The following is a 20723-nucleotide window of genomic DNA, read 5'->3' on the forward strand; positions in this document are numbered from 1 at the left end:
CCAAAGAGACACAGCAACCAAAGCAGAGGGACTGCACTCCCAGCTTTTCTTACCTGCAGGCACACACAGCACAGCACGCTGGACATAAAAGCCACAGGGTTAGTCCTGCCAGAGGCGTCCGGCACACCCACGGCGACCGAAGGGAAAGAGGCAGCCTGGGAACACGGAGTAAAAGACACCTTAATTAGGACTACACTGAGCCATAGCCAGGTCATTCCCACAGACAGCTTCACCGTCCAGTCACACAAAAAGCACTGACCTCCCAGGGCCTCAGTTAGGATGGCTCCTGACGCTGACACCTCCGTTTGCCCCGGGGGGTCAAGAATAACATGCCTGGGAAGAAGTCACCCCCAACAACAAAAAGGGAAAATTAGTGAAGCACGGGGTCCTCTTCTGACTAGATTGCCACCAGCATTCCAGAGCAGATGACACGACTGTTCTGTTACAGACGAGAAAAGCCTGTTCTCCCAAACAAACAGCGAGGAGATTTATGGGCACGCCTGAAAATTTCCTGTGAGGAACTTTTTGTAACTAAGGAGCAGGTGCTGTCTTGAGTTGAAGGCATCAATTTGACAGACACTTAGGACAGCAAACTCTTCAGCAGAGCAATTAACTGCAGCCTATTTGAACAGCAGGGGAGAGAAAACGACAGTCGAAGGGAAGACAAGAAAAGCAGAACTGGAATCAGCAGACTTTTCTTCCATCTCTCCCGAGGAAGTCTAGTTTGTCTGTTCTAATAATTCTATGCCCTTTTCTACATGAAACTTAGAGCAAGGCTGAAAAAACAACTAGAAAACACGGAGAGAAGCTTTTTAGAATTTCACGTGATTTTCCCAAACCGATGCCAGAAAAGCAGAACTCGGTAGAATGTACTCACCTCGAGGCCTTTGTTCTTTTCTTCCATAAGCTTCGTCACCTGATTGAAAAAGCAGAGTAGACTCGGTATTTAGGCTCCCAACAGGAAAACTTCCCCTTCATTTCCTAAAAGAAACTACATTAATCTGCACAGCTGCAGGCGCGTCTCCAGCTGTTAAAGCCTTTCAGCTTTTCGGAGGGTGAGAATGCTCTGCTAAGGAAGGCTGAAAACTGCTCGGAGCCTGCACAGGTCCAAGAGCCCCTTGATTTTGTCTGTGTTCCAGTCCCGGGCTAAAGAAAGGGCAGAAGAAGCGCAGTTGTTCCTTGCCTCTTCCCTAAGAGGTTCGGCCAGGTGCTGGGCCAGCCCGGGCACTCCGGGGGAAGGCCGGCAGTGCCCAAGCAGCGCCGCTTTGCCAGGGGCGTCGCTTGCAAGAGCGCCGCCGAGCGCCGGGCCCTGCCTCACAGTCGCCGCCTGGCGGACACGGCCGGGAACGGCACTGCAGCCGCGCGCCTCCCCCCCCCCCCCTCCCCTCCTTGGCGAGACCCGCGGCGCCTTTGGACGCGCCCAGCTTACCCCGGGGTCGATCTCCGTCGAATCTGCCGCCGTGGGTCGCTTCCGGGGGGGGAAGGCGGCGGCGCAGCCCCGATAGCATCTCCAGGGCACGGCGGGAGCGAGCGGGGCAGAAGCGGGGGCAGAAGCGGGGGCAGGGGCGGGAGCGGAGCGGGGCGAGAGAGCGGGGCGAGAGGGCGGCGCGACGTGCGCGCCATGCGGTCCTCGCGCGCCGCGGCCCCGAGACGGGGGCTGCCGGCGCCGGTGCCTGCCGCCGCCCACGAACCTGCCGCCCGCGCCCGCCCTGTCCCCGCAGCGGGAAGCAGCGCGGCGAGACGGCGCTGCGGGCGCGGGGTGGGGGTCCGGGTCGCGGCGGAAGCCTCTCGCCGCCATCTTTAGTGTGGTCGTTCCGGTCCTGGCGGCGCCATCTTTACTGTGGGCTTGGCAAACTTCCGGGCAGGGGCCGCCATCTTTAGTGTGGTCGTTCCGGTCCTGGTGGCGCCATCTTTGCTATGGGCTTGGCGGACTTCCGGGCCGGGGCCTTGGAGGACTTCCGGTCGCTCACTACTTCCGGTGACCGAGTTTACCCAAATTAGCGTCCCTCCTCGCTAATTTCTGCGCTTTCACCCCAAGAAATCTTCACGTTATTCCCCTCCCGCACACCCCGGGACAGACGGGAGACCGCGAGTCCCGCCCTGCCGCCGGAACCGGCCCTTAACTCGAGCAGGGAGCGCTGCACCGGCACGAGAGCCACTGCGCATGCGTCGCCGGTCCCTCTCCTGCCTGCCCTTACTTACCACGTGATCGCCGGCGTTTTGCCAACGACTGCGCATGCGCTGTTCAAAATTTTTTCAATGCAGTTCCTGTTTTCCGTCAGCAGGTGGCAGTATTTCATCTCAAATTTATGTGCAATTCCTTTTCTCTGTCACCAGGGGGCACTGTTGCTATGCGATTTTTTACTTATGGCATTTTTTTTGTTGTTTTATAACCGTATTTGTTCGTGTAGTTCTTTTGGGAAATCGGATAATTGGCTTGTGATTGCTGGTGGTTTGAAAATTTACTTGTGTAATTAGGCTCTTCTCCTGGTTTTAATTCTCTAGGCTCTTCTCCTAAGAGAATTAAAATCAGGAGAAGAGCCTAAAAAAAAAATGAAAATCAGGGGAAGAGCCTAAAAAAAATGAAAATCAGGAGAAGAGTCTAAAAATATAAAAATCAGGAGGAGAGCCCAAGAGAATTAAAATCAGGAGAAGAACCTAAGAGAATTAAAATCAAGAGAAGAGCCTAAAAAAATTACAATCAGGAGAAGAGCCTAAAAAAATTAAAAACAGGAGAGGAGCCTGAAAAAATTAAAATCAGGACACGGGACTAATACAATAAAAATCAGGAGAGGAGCCTAAAAAAATTAAAATCAGAAGAGGAGCCTGAAAAAATTAAAATCAGGACAGGGGACTAATACAATAACAATCAGGAGAGGGGACTAAAAAAATTAAAATCAGGATAGGGGACTAAAAAAATTAAAATCAGGAGAGGAGTCTAAAAAATTAAAATGAGGAGAAGAGCCTAAAAAAATTAAAATCAGGAGAGGAGCCTGAAGGAATTACAATCAGGAGAGACCCAGAACTCACCCAAGTCTCCCCAAAAAACTACCAGAAACTGATTCAAATCTCCCCAAAAATGACCCAGAACTCACCCAAATCTCCCCAAAAAGTGACACAAAAACTGATCCAATTCACTCCAAAAATTGATCCAGAACTGACACAAAACTGGCCCAAATCACCTCAAAAACTAACTCCAAATTGGCCCAAAACCTGACCTAAAAATGCAAAAAACCCCCCCCAAAACTGACCCAAAATGATACAAAATCAGCCCCAAATATGACCAGAAACTGACCCCAAAATCCCAAAACACTGATACCAAGACTCACCCAAATCTCCCCAAAAAAATGACCCAAAAGTCAGCCCAATCACCCCAAAAAATGACCAGAAACTGACCCAAAATTACCACAAAAATAAACCCAAAACTCACCCAAATCATCCCGAAAAATGACCAGAAACTGACCCAAATCTCCCCCAAAAATGACCAGAAACTCACTAAAAATAACCCCCAAAAATGATCAGAAACTGACACAAATCTCCCCAACAAATGACCCAAACTTTATTTCTTTTCTTAGCAACAAATCCCTTCCTTTGCTCCCCTCTGGCCCTGCCCACACGGCCCCAGTTCAGCTCTCAGTGAGTTCTTGCTTCTGGGCAGCGACTCCTCTGCCTCTTGCTGGGGCGGCAGCAGCTCCTGTGCCGGCAGGGAGAGGGACCCCGAGCCAGGAGAGGGACCCCGAGCCAGGAGAGGGACCCCGAGCCAGGAGAGGGACCCCAGAACCAGGAGAGGGACCCCAGAACCAGGAGAGGGACCCCAGAGCCATTACAGGGACCCCAGAGCCATTACAGGGACCCCAGAGCCATTACAGGGACCCCAGAGCCATTATAGGGACCCCAGAGCCACGATAGAAACCCCAGAGTCCCTACAGAGACCCCAGAGCCATTATAGGGACCCCAGAGCCCTCCAGAGCCCCTATAGAGACCCCAGAGCCCCTATAGAGACCCCAGAGCCATTACAGGGACCCCAGAGCCCTCCAGAGCCCCTTGCTGGGTCACAGCCCCTCTTCTCCCGTCCAAACCCACCTTTCTGGCTGCAGCTGCTTTTCTTCTCTGGCTCCCCCTTCCTTCCCCAGGGAGCTTTGCCTTGTTCTTTGGCCAGGCTCCAGCTGCAGCTCAAGGGCAAAGCTGCAACTACAATTCCCCCTTCGGGTTTTTCACCTGAAAAACAAAGGCTTGGGCCAAACTCTGACCAGTCACTCGCTGAACACGAGACATCAAACAGGGCACACAGAATAAAATGCATCGAACTCTAAATCATGTTACAATGACTGTCCACCCCAATCCAGCACTGACATTAAAAACCTTCAAGCAATCAAAAAGGCCTCCAAACATCCCTTAGATAGAGAAAAGCACACCAGGAACGAATGCAAAAAGAAAAATTCCAAACAATGCTCAATTAAATAACCATGGACTGATATAAAACATGTTTAGTTAACTTAAACCACTTCTTCCCATTATTCTCCATCAGAAATTACCCTTATTTAAGTTCTCCTTTTAACACTTCATTAAAACTGACTTATTAGGAAATGGTTTGAACCAAACTTCATAACTTGATGACTCCAGGGTTTGTGCTCCTTGACTTTGGCCTGAAGGGGTTTGGAACACAGGCTTTGTTCTGGAGAGCTTTTCCCCAATCTACAAACCCTTCTGCAAATGGGACTCCCTTCCCTCAGGGTTCGGTGGCCTCTGGTTTTCCTGAAGGCTGGGGGGGATCTGGGAGCCAAATCCCAAGGGATCCAGCCCAGCTCTGCACACACACACACACACATTTCCAGCTGGTCACAGTCTCACGGGGGCCACCACCACTCAGCACATTTGCACACAAACAGCCCTCTGAGTTCCTGGCACTGGGTCTGATGGACTAAGAAATGATCAGTCTGGTGGTTTGCCCTCAGAGGAGTAAGATCCAATGATGCATTTCTATTTTCATGACAATATAACCTGGAAAACACAAACATATTTCTGCTTCATGTGCAATTTAAAATTCAAAGACACAGAAACATTCCTAGAGTTCAAGTCCCCAGGTTTGGTTCCAAATGTCACTCGGTCCCCCTGGGACAAGAACAGTGGCACACACGGACTCAACAGCCCTGCACAAGCCCAGGAGTGGGGGGGAAATATCCTTGAGAGCACTGCTGCATTTCAAAAAGAAGTCAGTCACATCAACTCTGTAACAAATAAAAAAGAGAAGCCAAAATAAATAACTGTAGACAGGGTATCAAGTACCTTGAGAATACCAATAAGAAAAAACTAAGAATAAAGGCATCTATTTGAAGTACAAAGAGTTTGGGAGACACCATTTGTTTGCCACAAAGCCTTTATTTTGTTGGCTCTTCTATAGTTAGAACCCAAACCTTACCCTCCCACAAAAAGCAGAAAACCTCTTCAGAGAGTTAGGAGATGGAGTCAGTTTGGATTAATGGGAAGAACATCTCTGGAGACAAAATAAAGCAGAGAAAATAACCCCATCCTCAACAACAGAGCTGCCTCCCCACTGCCTGCCCCTGGACACTTGCTCTGGGGGTGACAGAGCCTGAAGTCTCCTGCCTAGTCCTGGGCAATACTTCCTGGGGACCACAGCACCACTGAGTTCCTAAAAATATCACAGCTTGGGCAGGTGCTTGGATTTTGTCTGGATTAATCCCCCCTTCCTTTCCAGGTGCTGCCCTACTCATTGTAATGGTGCTTGTACTCCCTGAGCCATTCCCTCCCCCATCCAACCATCCCTTGTGCCCTCTCTGACAAGGACAGTGGGTCCAGGTGTTCTGCCACGCTCCCAGGGCACAGGGGGGGACTGTGGAGCCACCCTCGAGGGGGGAAACGTGCCCTGCCTGCCCTGCCCAGGGAAAGGGAACTGCCCCAGTGCTCCCCAGCACAAGGCACCCTTGGAAATATCCACTGCAATGGGACACTCAGGGACAGCAACAAGCACTGCACGAGGCTGCTCTGGCACAGGGCCAATTTTAGCCTCAGCTTTTCTCTGGACCACTTCACTTTGTTTGCCACCTCATCCTGCAGTCAGAACTTGCTGTCCTTGCAACCTTTCAGGGTGACCAAAAATGAGAGAGGCCTCTGCTCCAGCACCCACAAGGGCCTGATCCATCTGACAGGATCCATTTTTCCAGGGAATTCAAAGCTCCACCTGAGGACTAGGGTCTTTTCTCACCCATCCCTGTGCTGCAGCTTGGCCTCCATCTCACTGTGCTTTCAGTTCCCTCCATGGTTGAACACTGGCAGCCCTGGCCCTGGGCGGAGCTCGGCATCCTGATCCCATCCCTCCTGGCCCCCGGAACCGCTGACTCAGCAATGGGGGGCCCTCCATTGCCAAGGGCACGGGCCCGTCGGGGCTCACGGGGGGAGCAGGAGGGCGAAGGCTCCAGCCCTGCTGCTACAACCTTCCACCACTACAGCCAACAGAGGAGCCTCTCCAGCCCTGCCTCCCAAGGCATCCTCAACAAACCCAGCCCAGCTCCACAGGACAAACTGCTCCCTGTCTGCCCAGGCCAGTCTAATCCCAGAGGCTCCCAGGGTCATGCAAAACAACTGCCCAGGAGATCAGAGACCCCAGTCCATCTCTTCCTAGCACAGGTTTGGGTTAGTTTGGCAAACAGACCAACTGAGGAATTCCCCAATGTTTTCCCAGTTTGACCCCTGTCACACCAATCACCTTAACAGTGCCAGTCCTTCATTCTCCCTCTCTTGGGTTAAGGACTGAGCAAGTTGGACCTGTGTCTGAGCAGGACATGTGCAAACCAAATGCTGGGGACTGGAACACACACCTGGCACTCCTGCAGCTCTCACAGTCACATTCCAGAGAAAACAGCCAATTGCACCCTCACTGCTCATTTCTTAATCCCAATCCCACACTTGTTTGGCACTTGGAGCACCGCTTTTAGAACCCAATTACAGCCCATTAGAGAGCTCCCTGTCTAGCAGGGACAGGGACCCCTGGGATACTCTCAGCAATGCCTGAATCCATGGCAGGGACCTTGCTTTGAGCTCCCCAGGGCCGGGCACCCCGAGGATCTCCCCGAATAATCCTTTCGGTGCGCGCTGGAGTCCTCGGGGTGCCCCAACCCGGGGGGCACCAACAGCACTGTCCCACCAGGGGCCAATTTGGTCCCAAAATGCAGGGGGATCTTGCCTGTGTCCCAGACTGGTCCGGAGATCTGAGGCCCTTCCCGAGAAAATCTCGGTGCCGGCGTGAAGGGCCAGAGATCCCTCGGAGCCACGGGAGAGCAGGCACAGAGTCCCTCCTGGGGGGCAATTCTGCTGCCTGAACTCAGCTCTTCAAAGGAGCCTCTAAGACTCAGCTGGTGACTTTTAGAAGCCAGGCATTCCTTGCTTACAACACCCTGCCATGATCCCAGCCCCACGGGGGTCCTGGCAATCCGCTCCCAAAGGGCACACGGAGGGGTCTCCACTGCAGCTGATGGGAGGGGTCAGCATGACAGGAGGGTTCATTTTCCTTCCCTGCATTCCTGTTGCACATTCAGGACACTCCCAACACCTGTTCCCATCTACACAAACCCTTATAAGTTCTCTGAGGGGCTCCATTGGGGGTCTCTGGTGGTCACCTGTGCCTGCAGACCCCAAAGTTCTCAGTGACCACCTTATCAACTTCAAGACAACTCACCTGGTTGTAGAGGAGCTTGGTGCTGCTTGGCTGCTGCCTCAGTTCCCTTCTTCATTCTTTCTTGACTTTGCTTGCTCAGTCCCTTTAAGTTCCTTGGCTCAGCTCCATGCACTTTCTAGGGAACATCCCACTGCAAAAACTACCAGTTCTTGGTACATCTCCTAACTCAGATATCAGGGAGTGAGGCAGAAATCAACTCATCCAGGGCACTGCCTCCAAATATTGGGACAAAAACACCATAACATTCCATGGCTCCCCTTGGCAAATCAACCCCAAACTGCTCAGACACAAACAACACCCTGCACACTACAACAATCTGGCACTGCTGGTTCAACCCGGCCAAGTCAGTTGGGAAACTACACAAGGTCAACCTCCTTCCAAGTTTCAGTTATGACACAAAAGTCAGGGAGATCACAGACTCCCCCACAGAGTTTTACTCTGAGGAGAGAAGGAAACCAAAGCCATCCCCAGGGCTGCAATAGCTCAGGCTCCCCAAAAGGCCCAGGGGCTTCAGGTTTCTGAGGGGCTTCACCGAGGGCCTTCCCAGGTCTGCTCTGTCTGGAGCCCTCCAAGTCCTCAGTGCCTGCCTGAGGAACCTCAACACAACTCACCTGCTTACACAGCAACTTGGTGCTGCTTGCCTGCTGCCTCACTTCCCTTCTTCCTTCTTTCTTCACCTCCCTTGCTTGGTCCCTTTCAATCCCTGGGCTCAGCTCGGTGCACTTTCCAGGCTCCATCCCACTGCAAAAAGGATTAGCCCTTGTTACATCTCAACACTCAGAGAGCATTCCACCTTTTGCCTTGACACTGGGCCATCAGGCCAGGGTCTCATTATTTAAAGCACAGTTTGACTCCTCAGTGACAACAACAGCTACAGCCCTGAATCCTAACACAGGCTGAGACACAAACACGGATGGGAACTCTTAAGGATCCACTTTGTCCTGCTCACCAATCAAAAGGAGCTTTCTGAACTCAAGAATAACAGACCCCAGGTCCTTTTACTGCAACTTTACCTGCTATAAATGTGACCCACCAGACCTGCAAAGGCCCTTCCCACTTCACCTGCAGGGCTGGCAGTGCCACCACTGGACACGGCCCCAGTGGCCGGGCAGGAACGGAGGGGCTGGGGCGTCCAATCCATCGGCCCAGGCGGCACCAGGAGTTCCTGCAGTTCCTGAGGGGAGAGCCTCAAGCCAACAAAGGATTAGGAAGAATATTTTAAACTTCAATGTGTCTATCTCCTGGAATATGGGGACTTTGATAAGTCCTACTGGTGCAACAAGGACACACTCAAGGCTATCTATTAAAAGGATCTACCAGCACTCAAAAGCTATCACTGTCCTTCTGTCAGGGGGAACGCAGCAAACTCTCTTTGCCAGGAGCCTCCAGGAGGACTTCCAGCTTTTGGGGCTCCCTTTTAACCATTTTTCCCATAACTGGAGCTGGGACTATCACCTGCCCTACAGGGGGAACAGCCCACAAAGTTCACCATCAGGGATGCCATTAACTGAAAGTCCCTTCTCAGGGGGGTCACTGCACACCTTGGCCTTTGTTTGCCCTCCCCACCAAAGATGCTTCCAACAGTTCTGACACATCTGGCAGACCCAGAGCTCTCCTCAGGGAATGCTTCAGCTGCTTAAAGGCTGCCCTTGCACCATCTATTCAAAAAGTCGCCATAACAGTCTTACCACACATCCCGAGGGAGCAATGCAGAGTCCAGCCCGTCCCACCATTCCCAGCAAGGCAGTTCATGGGCTGTCTGGGGCTCAGGGAGGAGTCACGGGGCTTCTCTTCTTCCTGCCTGCTTGCCCCATTTTCTCCTGCAAAAGCAAAGCTTTCTTGGCTTTCCTTGCTCAAGGAGATGCAAAGGCCATCTTTTAAATCCAATACTGGAAACTCCTCCAGGTTGTCATTCAAGGTGCTTCTCTCAGGTCCTGCACTAATCAATCATCTTGTCCACTGGTTTTCTTGGCAGGTTCTTGCATTCACGTCCTACAAGCAAACCAGGAGGAGCCAATTTAGCTGTTCCTGCAACCAATCCAGTCTGGCATTCTGATTTTAAAGGATACTGGGTTGGCCTTACCCATAGAGATCCCACATCAGGGGTAATACCTACAGGTTCTGCCCTCTTCCACTCTCCTGCAGCTCCACTGGCCCACACCACAGGAACAACTGCAGCTGCCACTTCAGTCAGGGCCTTGCTGCTGACAGGAGTTATTCCCTGCACAACAAGAGCTGCTGCTTGGACACATTTACTTTCAGCAATTACAGCGTCAAGAGCCCCAGTTTTCAATTCCATTTCTGCCTCAACTTTTCCAGCCCATCACTTCCTAGCAGAGGTTTGGGTGAGTTTGGCAAAAACACAAACTGAGGAATTCCCCAATGTTTTCCCAGTTTGACCCCTGTCACACCAATCACCTTAACACTGCCAGTCCATAATTCTCATTCTGCTGTGTTCAGGACTGAGGAAATTGTACTTGTGTCTGAGCAGGACATGTGCAAACCAAATGCTGGGGACTGGAACACACACCTGGCACTCCTGCAGCTCTCACAGTCACATTCCAGAGAAAACAGCCAATTGCACCCTCACTGCTCATTTCTTAATCCCAATCCCACACTTCTTTGGCACTTGGAGCACCACTTTTAGAACCCAATTACAGCCCATTAGAGAGCTCCCTGTCTAGCAGGGACAGGGACCCCTGGGATACTCTCAGCAATGCCTGAATCCATGGCAGGGACCTTGCTTTGAGCTCCCCAGGGCCGGGCACCCCGAGGATCTCCCCGAATAATCCTTTCGGTGCGCGCTGGAGTCCTCGGGGTGCCCCAACCCGGGGGGCACCAACAGCACTGTCCCTCCAGGGGGCCAATTTGGTCCCAAAATGCAGGGGGATCTTGCCTGTGTCCCAGACTGGTCCGGGGATCTGAGGCCCTTCCCGAGAAAATCTCGGTGCCGGCGTGAAGGGCCAGAGATCCCTTGGAGCCACGGGAGAGCAGGCACAGAGTCCCTCCTGGGGGGCAATTTGCCTGCCTGAAAACAGCTCTTCAAAGGAGCCTCTAAGACTCAGCTGGTGACTTTTAGAAGCCAGGCATTCCTATACACTGTGAGATATTTTAAGGCTTATCTGACTGAAAAGCATAAAGCTTTTATCATGGACACCTGACCTCCCACAGACAGCTCCTTTCCCCTTTCAGTACAAAATTATTTTCATGGAATCACTCAATAGGAAGTGCCCAGGAACCCCAGACTGTGCTTTCCAGAACAGAAAATAAACAGAAGAACGGAGTTTTGCACAAGTGTAACATACTCCAGAACAGACCTGACTTTAGTTTTACCCTTTGTGTTCAAATATTCCATAGAAAAGCTCCAGCAGGAGAGCTGGTACATTCCCAAGAGTATCCTGGAAGTCCCTTTCACGAGGGCTGGAGGAAAATCGCAGTTGTATGAGTCCCTTGTGCCTGCAGATGCCTGGGGATCCTCTCCATCCACCTCGTGCTCTCCCAACAGCAGAAAGGGTGCTGAGACAGGAGGAAGGAAACCTTTAGCATAAAGCTGGGGAGGAATATAAAGCTTCCTTTCCTGGGGAGCTTTGCGAAGTCTGCAACGAGAAAGGGAAAATTTGCATCTCCTTTGGTACACGTGTCAACAGAGACTGAGACTTTTTGCCTTTTTCAGACAACCGTGCCCCTTTTGGCTCCCTGGCAGCTCCAATGGCACCAGAACCCCCCTTCCTGCACACCCACGGCTGTCACACACAGGCACCCACACACCTTTGCTCCAGCCCACACGTGGCCAACATCTCCCCACCCTAGACATCCCAAGGTCAGTAGTTTTGCTAGAGAGCACAGCAACCCCCCTGTCCTCGCAAACTGCCTCCCTGCAAAAAAGGAATCGTTTTCCTGGACATTTCTCCCACAGTCAAGGTCTTTTCAAACTGCTGTCGTGCCACCAAACCTGCTCAGGGTCCCTCCCAGCTTCTGCCTGTCCTTGCATTTAAAGGCATAGGCACATTCTATCTTCCAACAGCAAACCCAGCTCCTCACGGGCAGTAGAAGCCCTGCTCTTACCTGGACAGACTGCCGGGCTCGGCACAGCTGTGGCTCATGGAGCAGCTTCCCAAGGCCGTTCTCTCTCCCAGCAGGAAGCACAACTCGCCTCCACACCAGGGGAAACCACGAGCGAGGCTGCAAATGGACACAGAACGAGCAAAAAGCATTAACGCAGCACCAAAAAACCAAGTTAAAGCAGTCTTTGCCTCATAACCCTGCACGGGGAAAGGGTTTGGGATCCCAAAGCAAACCCTCAGACACCCAGAGAGCACAGGACCCACAGCCATGCCACGGCTCTCCCCGGGGGCACCCGGCAGGTAAGGGGCTTACCCGGGCCCCGCCGCCCAGCACAAGGCGCCCCTAAACGCCCCCGGCTGCCCCGGTGCACAAACCCAGCGGCCAAGGCGCTCTCCCCTCCGCAGCCCGGGCAGCAGCGGGGCCGCACCCTCAGCCCCCACACACAACCGCCCCCACCTGCCCCGCCGGCCCTTTATACCGCGGGCCGGCAGCGCTGCCCAATCAGCACTCGAGCGCCTCCGCCCAATCCCAGCCCGCCTGGCCCTGCGGCCCCGCCCCGCCCGCTCAGCCCGGCCCCGCCCCTCGGGGCGGCCCCGCCCCCGTTCCCTCCGCGCGGCTCCCGCCGCAGCCCCGGCGGGCTGAAAGCCCAGAGCCAACGGGAACTCCAGCCAGCTGCAGGCAGATGTTACTCTGTCCCAGTTTGCCAGGGGTGGGCACGAAGGGGCCCTTCCCCGTTCGGAAGTGGAAGTTGTCCCCTGTGCACAGCCCGCTCTGATCCTCGGCCTCGTGGGAGCCAATTCCCTTGTCCCAGCCCACTTCCTGCAGAGAAGAAAGGGAAAGATTGCACAGAAGGGAGACATTCTTCCCTGGGAGGGTGGGGAGGTGGCCTGGCACAGAGAAGTTGTGGCTGCCCCATCCCTGCAAGTGGCCAAGGCCAGGCTGGAGGTCTATTAGAAGGTGTCCCTGCCTGTGGCAGGGGATGGAAGGAGATGATCCCTGAGATCCTTTCCAACCCAAACCACTCCAGGATCCCAGGATGATTCCATGCTCTCTCTCTGCATTTCTTTGGCATCATTTCCTCTCAAAAACAACATCTGCGATTTAGTTGATTGCTAAAGCCATCATTTTAAAATCATCTCAGGAATCCAAAGGGACTGGAAAACACTTCATTAAAACTGACTTATTAGGAAATGGTTTGAACCAAGAGAATTAAAATCAGGACAAGAGCCTTAAAAAAATTAAATTTAGGAGAAGAGCCTTAAAAAAATTAAAATCAGGACAAGAGCCTTCAAAAAATTAAAATCAGGACAAGAGCCTTAAAAAAATTAAAATGAGGACAAGAGCCCAAGAGAATTAAAATCAGGAGAAATTCACGTTATTCCCCCCCCGCACACCCCGGGACAGACGGGAGGCCGCGAGTCCCGCCCTGCCGCCGGAACCGGCCCTTAACTCGAGCAGGGCGCGCTGCACCGGCACGAGAGCCACTGCGCATGCGTCGCCGGTCCCTCTCCTGCCTGCCCTTACTTACCACGTGATCGCCGGCGTCTTGCCAACGACTGCGCATGCGCCCCCCCCACCCCGCCGCCCGACCGCCCGGCTTCGCTTTCTTACTGCGGCTCCCCCTCCACTTTTCCGGCTCCCTGGGGTTCCCTCACCCACATTTCGGGGTCCCCTTCTCACATTTTAGGGGTGATGACCCCGCAATTTACGGTTCGGGGGGGGGGGGGAGGAGAGGAAACGGGGTGCCCAAGAAGGGGTTTCTTTTTTTTTTTTTCTCTCTTATTTCATTTTCATTTTATTTCCTTTTTAGTTTTTTTGCCTTTTTTTTTAAATTTTCTTTTTTATATTTCCTTCTTTACTTCGTTTATTTTTTATTCTCTTTATTTTTCATTTTCTCTCCCAGTGCTCCCCAGTAACACCCAGTGCTCCCCAACAACCCTCAGTAACACCCAGTGCTCCCCAGTACACCCCAGTAACACCCAGTGCTCCTCAACAACCCCCAGTAACACCCAGTGCTCCCCAAAAATTGACCCAAAACCGACCCAAATCACCCCAAAAGCTGACCCAAAACTGACCCCAAAACCTGACCCCAATCATCCCAAAAGCTGACCCAAAACTGACCCCAATCATCCCAAAAGCTGACCCAAATCACCCCAAACAATGACCCCAAACTGACCCCAAAAACTGACCCAAATCATCCCCAAAACTGACCCAAAACTCTGCATTTCTTTGGCATCATTTCCTCTCAAAAACAACATCTGCGATTTAGTTGATTGCTAAAGCCATCATTTTAAAATCATCCCAGGAATCCAAAGGGACTGGAAAACACACAGAAATCATTCCTGCACCCACCAAAGCATTAGGAATTGGAACCCGATTCCCTCATCTCTCTCCTTGTTCTTCTTGGCTGGAAAACCTGATGATCCCCACTGGCTGTTTTTAGGCTGCTTTTCTTCCACAGCTCCTTTCCTCCCGGCTGAAACCTCCTGGCATCTTCAGGCCTTATCTGGAGGGAAGCCCCTCTGAAGTATTTCCTCTCGTGGCAATTCTGTGGGATGAAGAAGTAAAAAAAGCACATCAAGAGCTCCTTCTACCCCCTTCCCTCGCAAACACCCTCCCAGCTTGTCCTTGGCAGCTCCATCCCCCCGGCAGCGGCACCCGACGCTTCGGCTCCGCTGGGAAAGGGACAGCAAGTGCAGAAGCAAGTTCAGGTCTGGGCAGGGGCTCCCTGGGGAACGGCACTTCAGTGCTTTAGTCCGTGGCCTTTCCTGCTGCCCTCCCTCCTGGAGGCAGAGGATGACCCGTCCCTTGTTTCTCCCACGCTGGCAGACCCAGGTCCTGCTCCTTTGGCCCCACTTTTCTTGGCAGACCCGGCATCATTTCCCAGGGTCCCCAGGAAACTTCTGCACTTGACCCACTGCTAAGTGCAGAGCACAGGGCGAGGGAAGGCCAAATTTCTCGGCACCCACCCCCTGGAATTTCCCTCCTCCGCAGCACGCTCCCGTTCCCGCTGTCTCTGGAGGTGCCCGCACGAGTCCTCCTTCTCCCAGCACCTCAGAGAATGTCCTTTTCACCCAGGTCCTGCTCACCGTCGTCCAACAAAACACGCTGACAACATTTTTCACGATGCCAGTGGAGAGCTATTAGAGCACACTGCACAGGGAAGCTGAGCCTGCCCCATCCCTGCAAGTGTTCCAGGCCAGGCTGGACGGGACTCGCAGCAACCGGGGACAGTGGAAGGTGTCCCTGCCCACGGAAGACAGGCTGGCCTTTGAAGGTCCCCTTCAAACCAAATCGCTCTGGCATTCCCCTCCAAAATCACTCCCAAAGAGACACAGCAACCAAAGCAGAGGGACTGCACTCCCAGCTTTTCTTACCTGCAGGCACACACAGCACAGCACGCTGGACATAAAAGCCACAGGGTTAGTCCTGCCAGAGGCGTCCGGCACACCCACGGCGACCGAAGGGAAAGAGGCAGCCTGGGAACACGGAGTAAAAGACACCTTAATTAGGACTACCCTGAGCCATAGCCAGGTCATTCCCACAGACAGCTTCACCGTCCAGTCACACAAAAAGCACTCACCGAGGCCTCAGGTAGGATGGCTCCTGACGCTGACCAGGTGAATACCTCCCTGGAAGCCCGCTCTGCTCCTGCCAGGCACTGGGGCTCACCCAGAGGGGCTTTGCCAAGCATCCAAGGGAAATTAAAATTACAGCCTGGGCAAAGGCGCTTCCCGCAGGACCGCTCCTGGCCAAGGCCACCGGTCCGTGCAAGTCAGACCACTGACCACCCAGGGCTGGGGATTTTCAGGGGCACGCTTCCAGCTTTTATTCTCCAGAAACTCCAGTTCTTCCTGGCACCGCTTGCCAGAAAGTCTTCCCCTGTTGGAAGAGGTCACTTAGTCTTTCGAGGGGCCAGATTGCCAAAGCCCGGCCAGTCCGTTCCCACGAGGAAAGGTAGCTTTGTCTTGTACAAGATACTGGGGGGGAGACACAAAAGTTTAATTTAAAAGAACTGCCTAGAATAGAAAGCAATTCAAACATAAGTCAGACAAGACTCGTGCAAAACTGAATTACATTGGACTTCAAAGGAGAATTCTTTCCCTCTGCACCTCAGAGAACCCCAATTTTCACCCAGGTCCCGCTTACCATTGTCACACAAAACGTGCTGACAAAATTTTTCAGGATGCCAGTGGAGAGATATCAGAGCACACTGCACAGGGAAGCTGAGCCTGCCCCATCCCTGCAAGTGTTCCAGGCCAGGCTGGACGGGACTCGCAGCAACCGGGGACAGTGGAAGGTGTCCCTGCCCACGGAAGACAGGCTGGCCTTTGAAGGTCCCCTTCAAACCAAATCGCTCTGGGATTCCCCTCCAAAATCACTCCCAAAGAGACACAGCAACCAAAGCAGAGGGACTGCACTCCCAGCTTTTCTTACCTGCAGGCACACACAGCACAGCACGTTGGACATAAAAGCCACAGGGTTAGTCCTGCCAGAGGCGTCCCACGGCGACCGAAGGGAAAGAGGCAGCCTGGGAACACGGAGTAAAAGACACCTTAATTAGGACTACACTGAGCCATAGCCAGGTCATTCCCACAGACAGCTTCACCGTCCAGTCCCACAAAAAGCACTGACCTCCCAGGGCCTCAGTTAGGATGGCTCCTGACGCTGACACCTCCGTTTGCCCCGGGGGGTCAAGAATAACATGCCTGGGAAGAAGTCACCCCCAACAACAAAAAGGGAAAATTAGTGAAGCACGGGGTCCTCTTCTGACTAGATTGCCACCAGCATTCCAGAGCAGATGACACGACTGTTCTGTTACAGACGAGAAAAGCCTGTTCTCCCAAACAAACAGCGAGGAGATTTATGGGCACGCCTGAACATTTCCTGTGAGGAACTTTTTGTAACTAAGGAGCAGGTGCTGTCTTGAGTTGAAGGCATCAATTTGACAGACACTTAGGACAGCAAACTCTTCAGCAGAGCAATTAACTGCAGCCTATTTGAACAGCAGGGGAGAGAAAACGACAGTCGAAGGGAAGACAAGAAAAGCAGAACTGGAATCAGCAGACTTTTCTTCCATCTCTCCCGAGGAAGTCTAGTTTGTCTGTTCTAATAATTCTATGCCCTTTTCTACATGAAACTTAGAGCAAGGCTGAAAAAACAACTAGAAAACACGGAGAGAAGCTTTTTAGAATTTCACGGGATTTTCCCAAACCGATGCCAGAAAAGCAGAACTCGGTAGAATGTACTCACCTCGAGGCCTTTGGTCTTTTCTTCCCTAAGCTTCGTCACCTGATTGAAAAAGCAGAGTAGACTCGGTATTTAGGCTCCCAACAGGAAAACTTCCCCTTCATTTCCTAAAAGAAACTACATTAATCTGCACAGCTGCAGGCGCGTGTCCAGCTGTTAAAGCCTTTCAGCTTTTCGGAGGGTGAGAATGCCCTGCTAAGGAAGGCTGAAAACTGCTCGGAGCCTGCCCAGGTCCAAGAGCCCCTTGATTTTGTCTGTGTTCCAGTCCCGGGCTAAAGAAAGGGCAGAAGAAGCGCAGTTGTTCCTTGCCTCTTCCCTAAGAGGTTCGGCCAGGTGCTGGGCCAGCCCGGGCACTCCGGGGGAAGGCCGGCAGTGCCCAAGCAGCGCCGCTTTGCCAGGGGCGTCGCTTGCAAGAGCGCCGCCGAGCGCCGGGCCCTGCCTCACAGTCGCCGCCTGGCGGACACGGCCGGGAGCGGTACTGCAGCCGCGCGCCTCCCCCCCCCCCCTCCCCTCCTTGGCGAGACCCGCGGCGCCTTTGGACGCGCCCAGCTTACCCCGGGGTCGATCTCCGTCGAATCTGCCGCCGTGGGTCGCTTCCGGGGGGGGAAGGCGGCGGCGCAGCCCCGATAGCATCTCCAGGGCACGGCGGGAGCGAGCGGGGCAGAAGCGGGGGCAGGGGCGGGAGCGGGAGCGGAGCGGGGCGAGAGGGCGGCGCGACGTGCGCGCCATGCGGTCCTCGCGCGCCGCGGCCCCGAGACGGGGGCTGCCGGCGCCGGTGCCTGCCGCCGCCCACGAACCTGCCGCCCGCGCCCGGCGCCGCCGAGCGCCCCGCCCTGTCCCCGCAGTGGGAAGCAGCGCGGCGAGACGGCGCTGCGGGCGCGGGGTGGGGGTCCGGGTCGCGGCGGAAGCCTCTCGCCGCCATCTTTAGTGTGGTCGTTCCGGTCCTGGCGGCGCCATCTTTACTGTGGGCTTGGCGAACTTCCGGGCCGGGGCCGCCATCTTTAGTGTGGTCGTTCCGGTCCTGGCGGCGCCATCTTTACTGTGGGCTTGGCGAACTTCCGGGCCGGGGCCGCCATCTTTAGTGTGGTCGTTCCGGTCCTGGTGGCGCCATCTTTGCTATGGGCTTGGCGGACTTCCGGGCCGGGGCCTTGGAGGACTTCCGGTCGCTCACTACTTCTGGTGACCGAGTTTACCCAAATTAGCGTCCCTCCTCGCTAATTTCTGCGCTTTCACCCCAAGAAATCTTCACGTTATTCCCCCCCCGCACACCCCGGGACAGACGGGAGGCCGCGAGTCCCGCCCTGCCGCCGGAACCGGCCCTTAACTCGAGCAGGGAGCGCTGCACCGGCACGAGAGCCACTGCGCATGCGTCGCCGGTCCCTCTCCTGCCTGCCCTTACTTACCACGTGATCGCCGGCGTTTTGCCAACGACTGCGCATGCGCTGTTCAAAATTTTTTCAATGCAGTTCCTGTTTTCCGTCAGCAGGTGGCAGTATTTCATCTCAAATATATGTGCAATTCTTTTTCTCTGTCACCAGGGGGCACTGTTGCTATGCGATTTTTTACTTATGGCATTTTTTTTTTGTTTTATAACCGTATTTGTTCGTGTAGTTCTTTTGGGAAATCGGATAATTGGCTTGTGATTGCTGGTGGTTTGAAAATTTACTTGTGTAATTAGGCTCTTCTCCTGGTTTTAATTCTCTAGGCTCTTCTCCTAAGAGAATTAAAATCAGGAGAAGAGCCTAAAAAAAAAATGAAAATCAGGGGAAGAGCCTAAAAAAAATGAAAATCAGGAGAAGAGTCTAAAAATATAAAAATCAGGAGGAGAGCCCAAGAGAATTAAAATCAGGAGAAGAACCTAAGAGAATTAAAATCAAGAGAAGAGCCTAAAAAAATTACAATCAGGAGAAGAGCCTAAAAAAATTAAAAACAGGAGAGGAGCCTGAAAAAATTAAAATCAGGACACGGGACTAATACAATAAAAATCAGGAGAGGAGCCTAAAAAAATTAAAATCAGGAGAGGAGCCTGAAAAAATTAAAATCAGGAGAGGGGACTAAAAAAATTAAAATCAGGAGAGGGGACTAAAAAAATTAAAATCAGGAGAGGGGACTAAAAAAATTAAAATCAGGAGAGGGGACTAAAAAAATTAAAATCAGGAGAGGAGCCTAAAAAATTAAAATGAGGAGAAGAGCCTAAAAAAATTAAAATCAGGAGAGGAGCCTGAAGGAATTACAATCAGGAGAGACCCAGAACTCACCCAAGTCTCCCCAAAAAACTACCAGAAACTGATTCAAATCTCCCCCAAAATGACCCAGAACTCACCCAAATCTCCCCAAAAAGTGACACAAAAACTGATCCAATTCACTCCAAAAATTGATCCAGAACTGACCCAAAACTGGCCCAAATCACCTCAAAAACTAACTCCAAATTGGCCCAAAACCTGACCTAAAAATGCAAAAAACCCCCCCCAAAACTGACCCAAAATGATACAAAATCAGCCCCAGATATGACCAGAAACTGACCCCAAAACCCCAAAACACTGACACCAAGACTCACCCAAATCTCCCCAAAAAAATGACCCAAAAGTCAGCCCAATCACCCCAAAAAATGACCAGAAACTGACCCAAAATTACCACAAAAATAAACCCAAAACTCACCCAAATCATCCCGAAAAATGACCAGAAACTGACCCAAATCTCCCCCAAAAATGACCAGAAACTCACTAAAAATAACCCCCAAAAATGATCAGAAACTGACACAAATCTCCCCAACAAATGACCCAAACTTTATTTCTTTTCTTAGCAACAAATCCCTTCCTTTGCTCCCCTCTGGCCCTGCCCACACGGCCCCAGTTCAGCTCTCAGTGAGTTCTTGCTTCTGGGCAGCGACTCCTCTGCCTCTTGCTGGGGCGGCAGCAGCTCCTGTGCCGGCAGGGAGAGGGACCCCGAGCCACGAGAGGGACCCCAGAGCCCCTACAGAGACCCCAGAGCCATTATAGGGACCCCAGAGCCACGATAGAAACCCCAGAGTCCCTACAGAGACCCCAGAGCCATTATAGGGACCCCAGAGCCACGATAGAAACCCCAGAGTCCCTACAGAGACCCCAGAGCCATTATAGGGACCCCAGAGCCACGATAGAAACCCCAGAGTCCCTACAGAGACCCCAGAGCCATTATAGGGACCCCAGAGCCCTCCAGAGCCCCTATAGAGACCCCAGAGCCCCTATAGAGACCCCAGAGCCATTACAGGGACCCCAGAGCCCTCCAGAGCCCCTTGCTGGGTCACAGCCCCTCTTCTCCCGCCCAAACCCACCTTTCTGGCTGCAGCTGCTTTTCTTCTCTGGCTCCCCCTTCCTTCCCCAGGGAGCTTTGCCTTGTTCTTTGGCCAGGCTCCAGCTGCAGCTCAAGGGCAAAGCTGCAACTACAATTCCCCCTTCGGGTTTTTCACCTGAAAAACAAAGGCTTGGGCCAAACTCTGACCAGTCACTCGCTGAACACGAGACATCAAAGAGGGCACACAGAATAAAATGCATCCAACTCTAAATCATGTTACAATGACTGTCCACCCCAATCCAGCACTGACATTAAAAACCTTCAAGCAATCAAAAAGACCTCCAACCATCCCTTAGATAGAGAAAAGCACACCAGGAACGAATGCAAAAAGAAAAATTCCAAACAATGCTCAATTAAATAACCATGGACTGATATAAAA

General features: G+C 52.8%; 1 protein-coding gene across 33 annotated transcripts in view; it reads right to left on the reverse strand.

Annotated features, from left to right (window-relative positions):
• The window catches only part of LOC127466482 (uncharacterized), a 54008-nt gene that overhangs the window by 18121 nt on the left and 15164 nt on the right, over window positions 1-20723 (reverse strand). For 2 of the 33 annotated variants that reach the window (XR_007902728.1, XR_007902732.1), the window contains exons 1-5: window positions 17566-17865; window positions 17015-17053; window positions 16397-16470; window positions 16199-16292; window positions 15345-15741 (exon numbers count right to left, since the gene is read on the reverse strand). Coding sequence is in view for 1 of the 33 variants with exons in the window: in XM_051777283.1 (XP_051633243.1) it covers window positions 7697-7811; window positions 8308-8437; window positions 8759-8870; window positions 9385-9516; window positions 11030-11292; window positions 11465-11493 (781 nt within the window). In the remaining 32 variants the exon portion in view is untranslated. The other 31 variants (XR_007902741.1, XR_007902740.1, XR_007902738.1 and 28 more) reach the window with 29 other exon arrangements.

The sequence above is a fragment of the Manacus candei genome, unplaced genomic scaffold (genome assembly GCF_025592945.1).
Source record: "Manacus candei isolate 608988 ecotype Guabito, Panama unplaced genomic scaffold, ASM2559294v1 h1tg000009l, whole genome shotgun sequence".
Taxonomy (NCBI): domain Eukaryota; kingdom Metazoa; phylum Chordata; class Aves; order Passeriformes; family Pipridae; genus Manacus; species Manacus candei.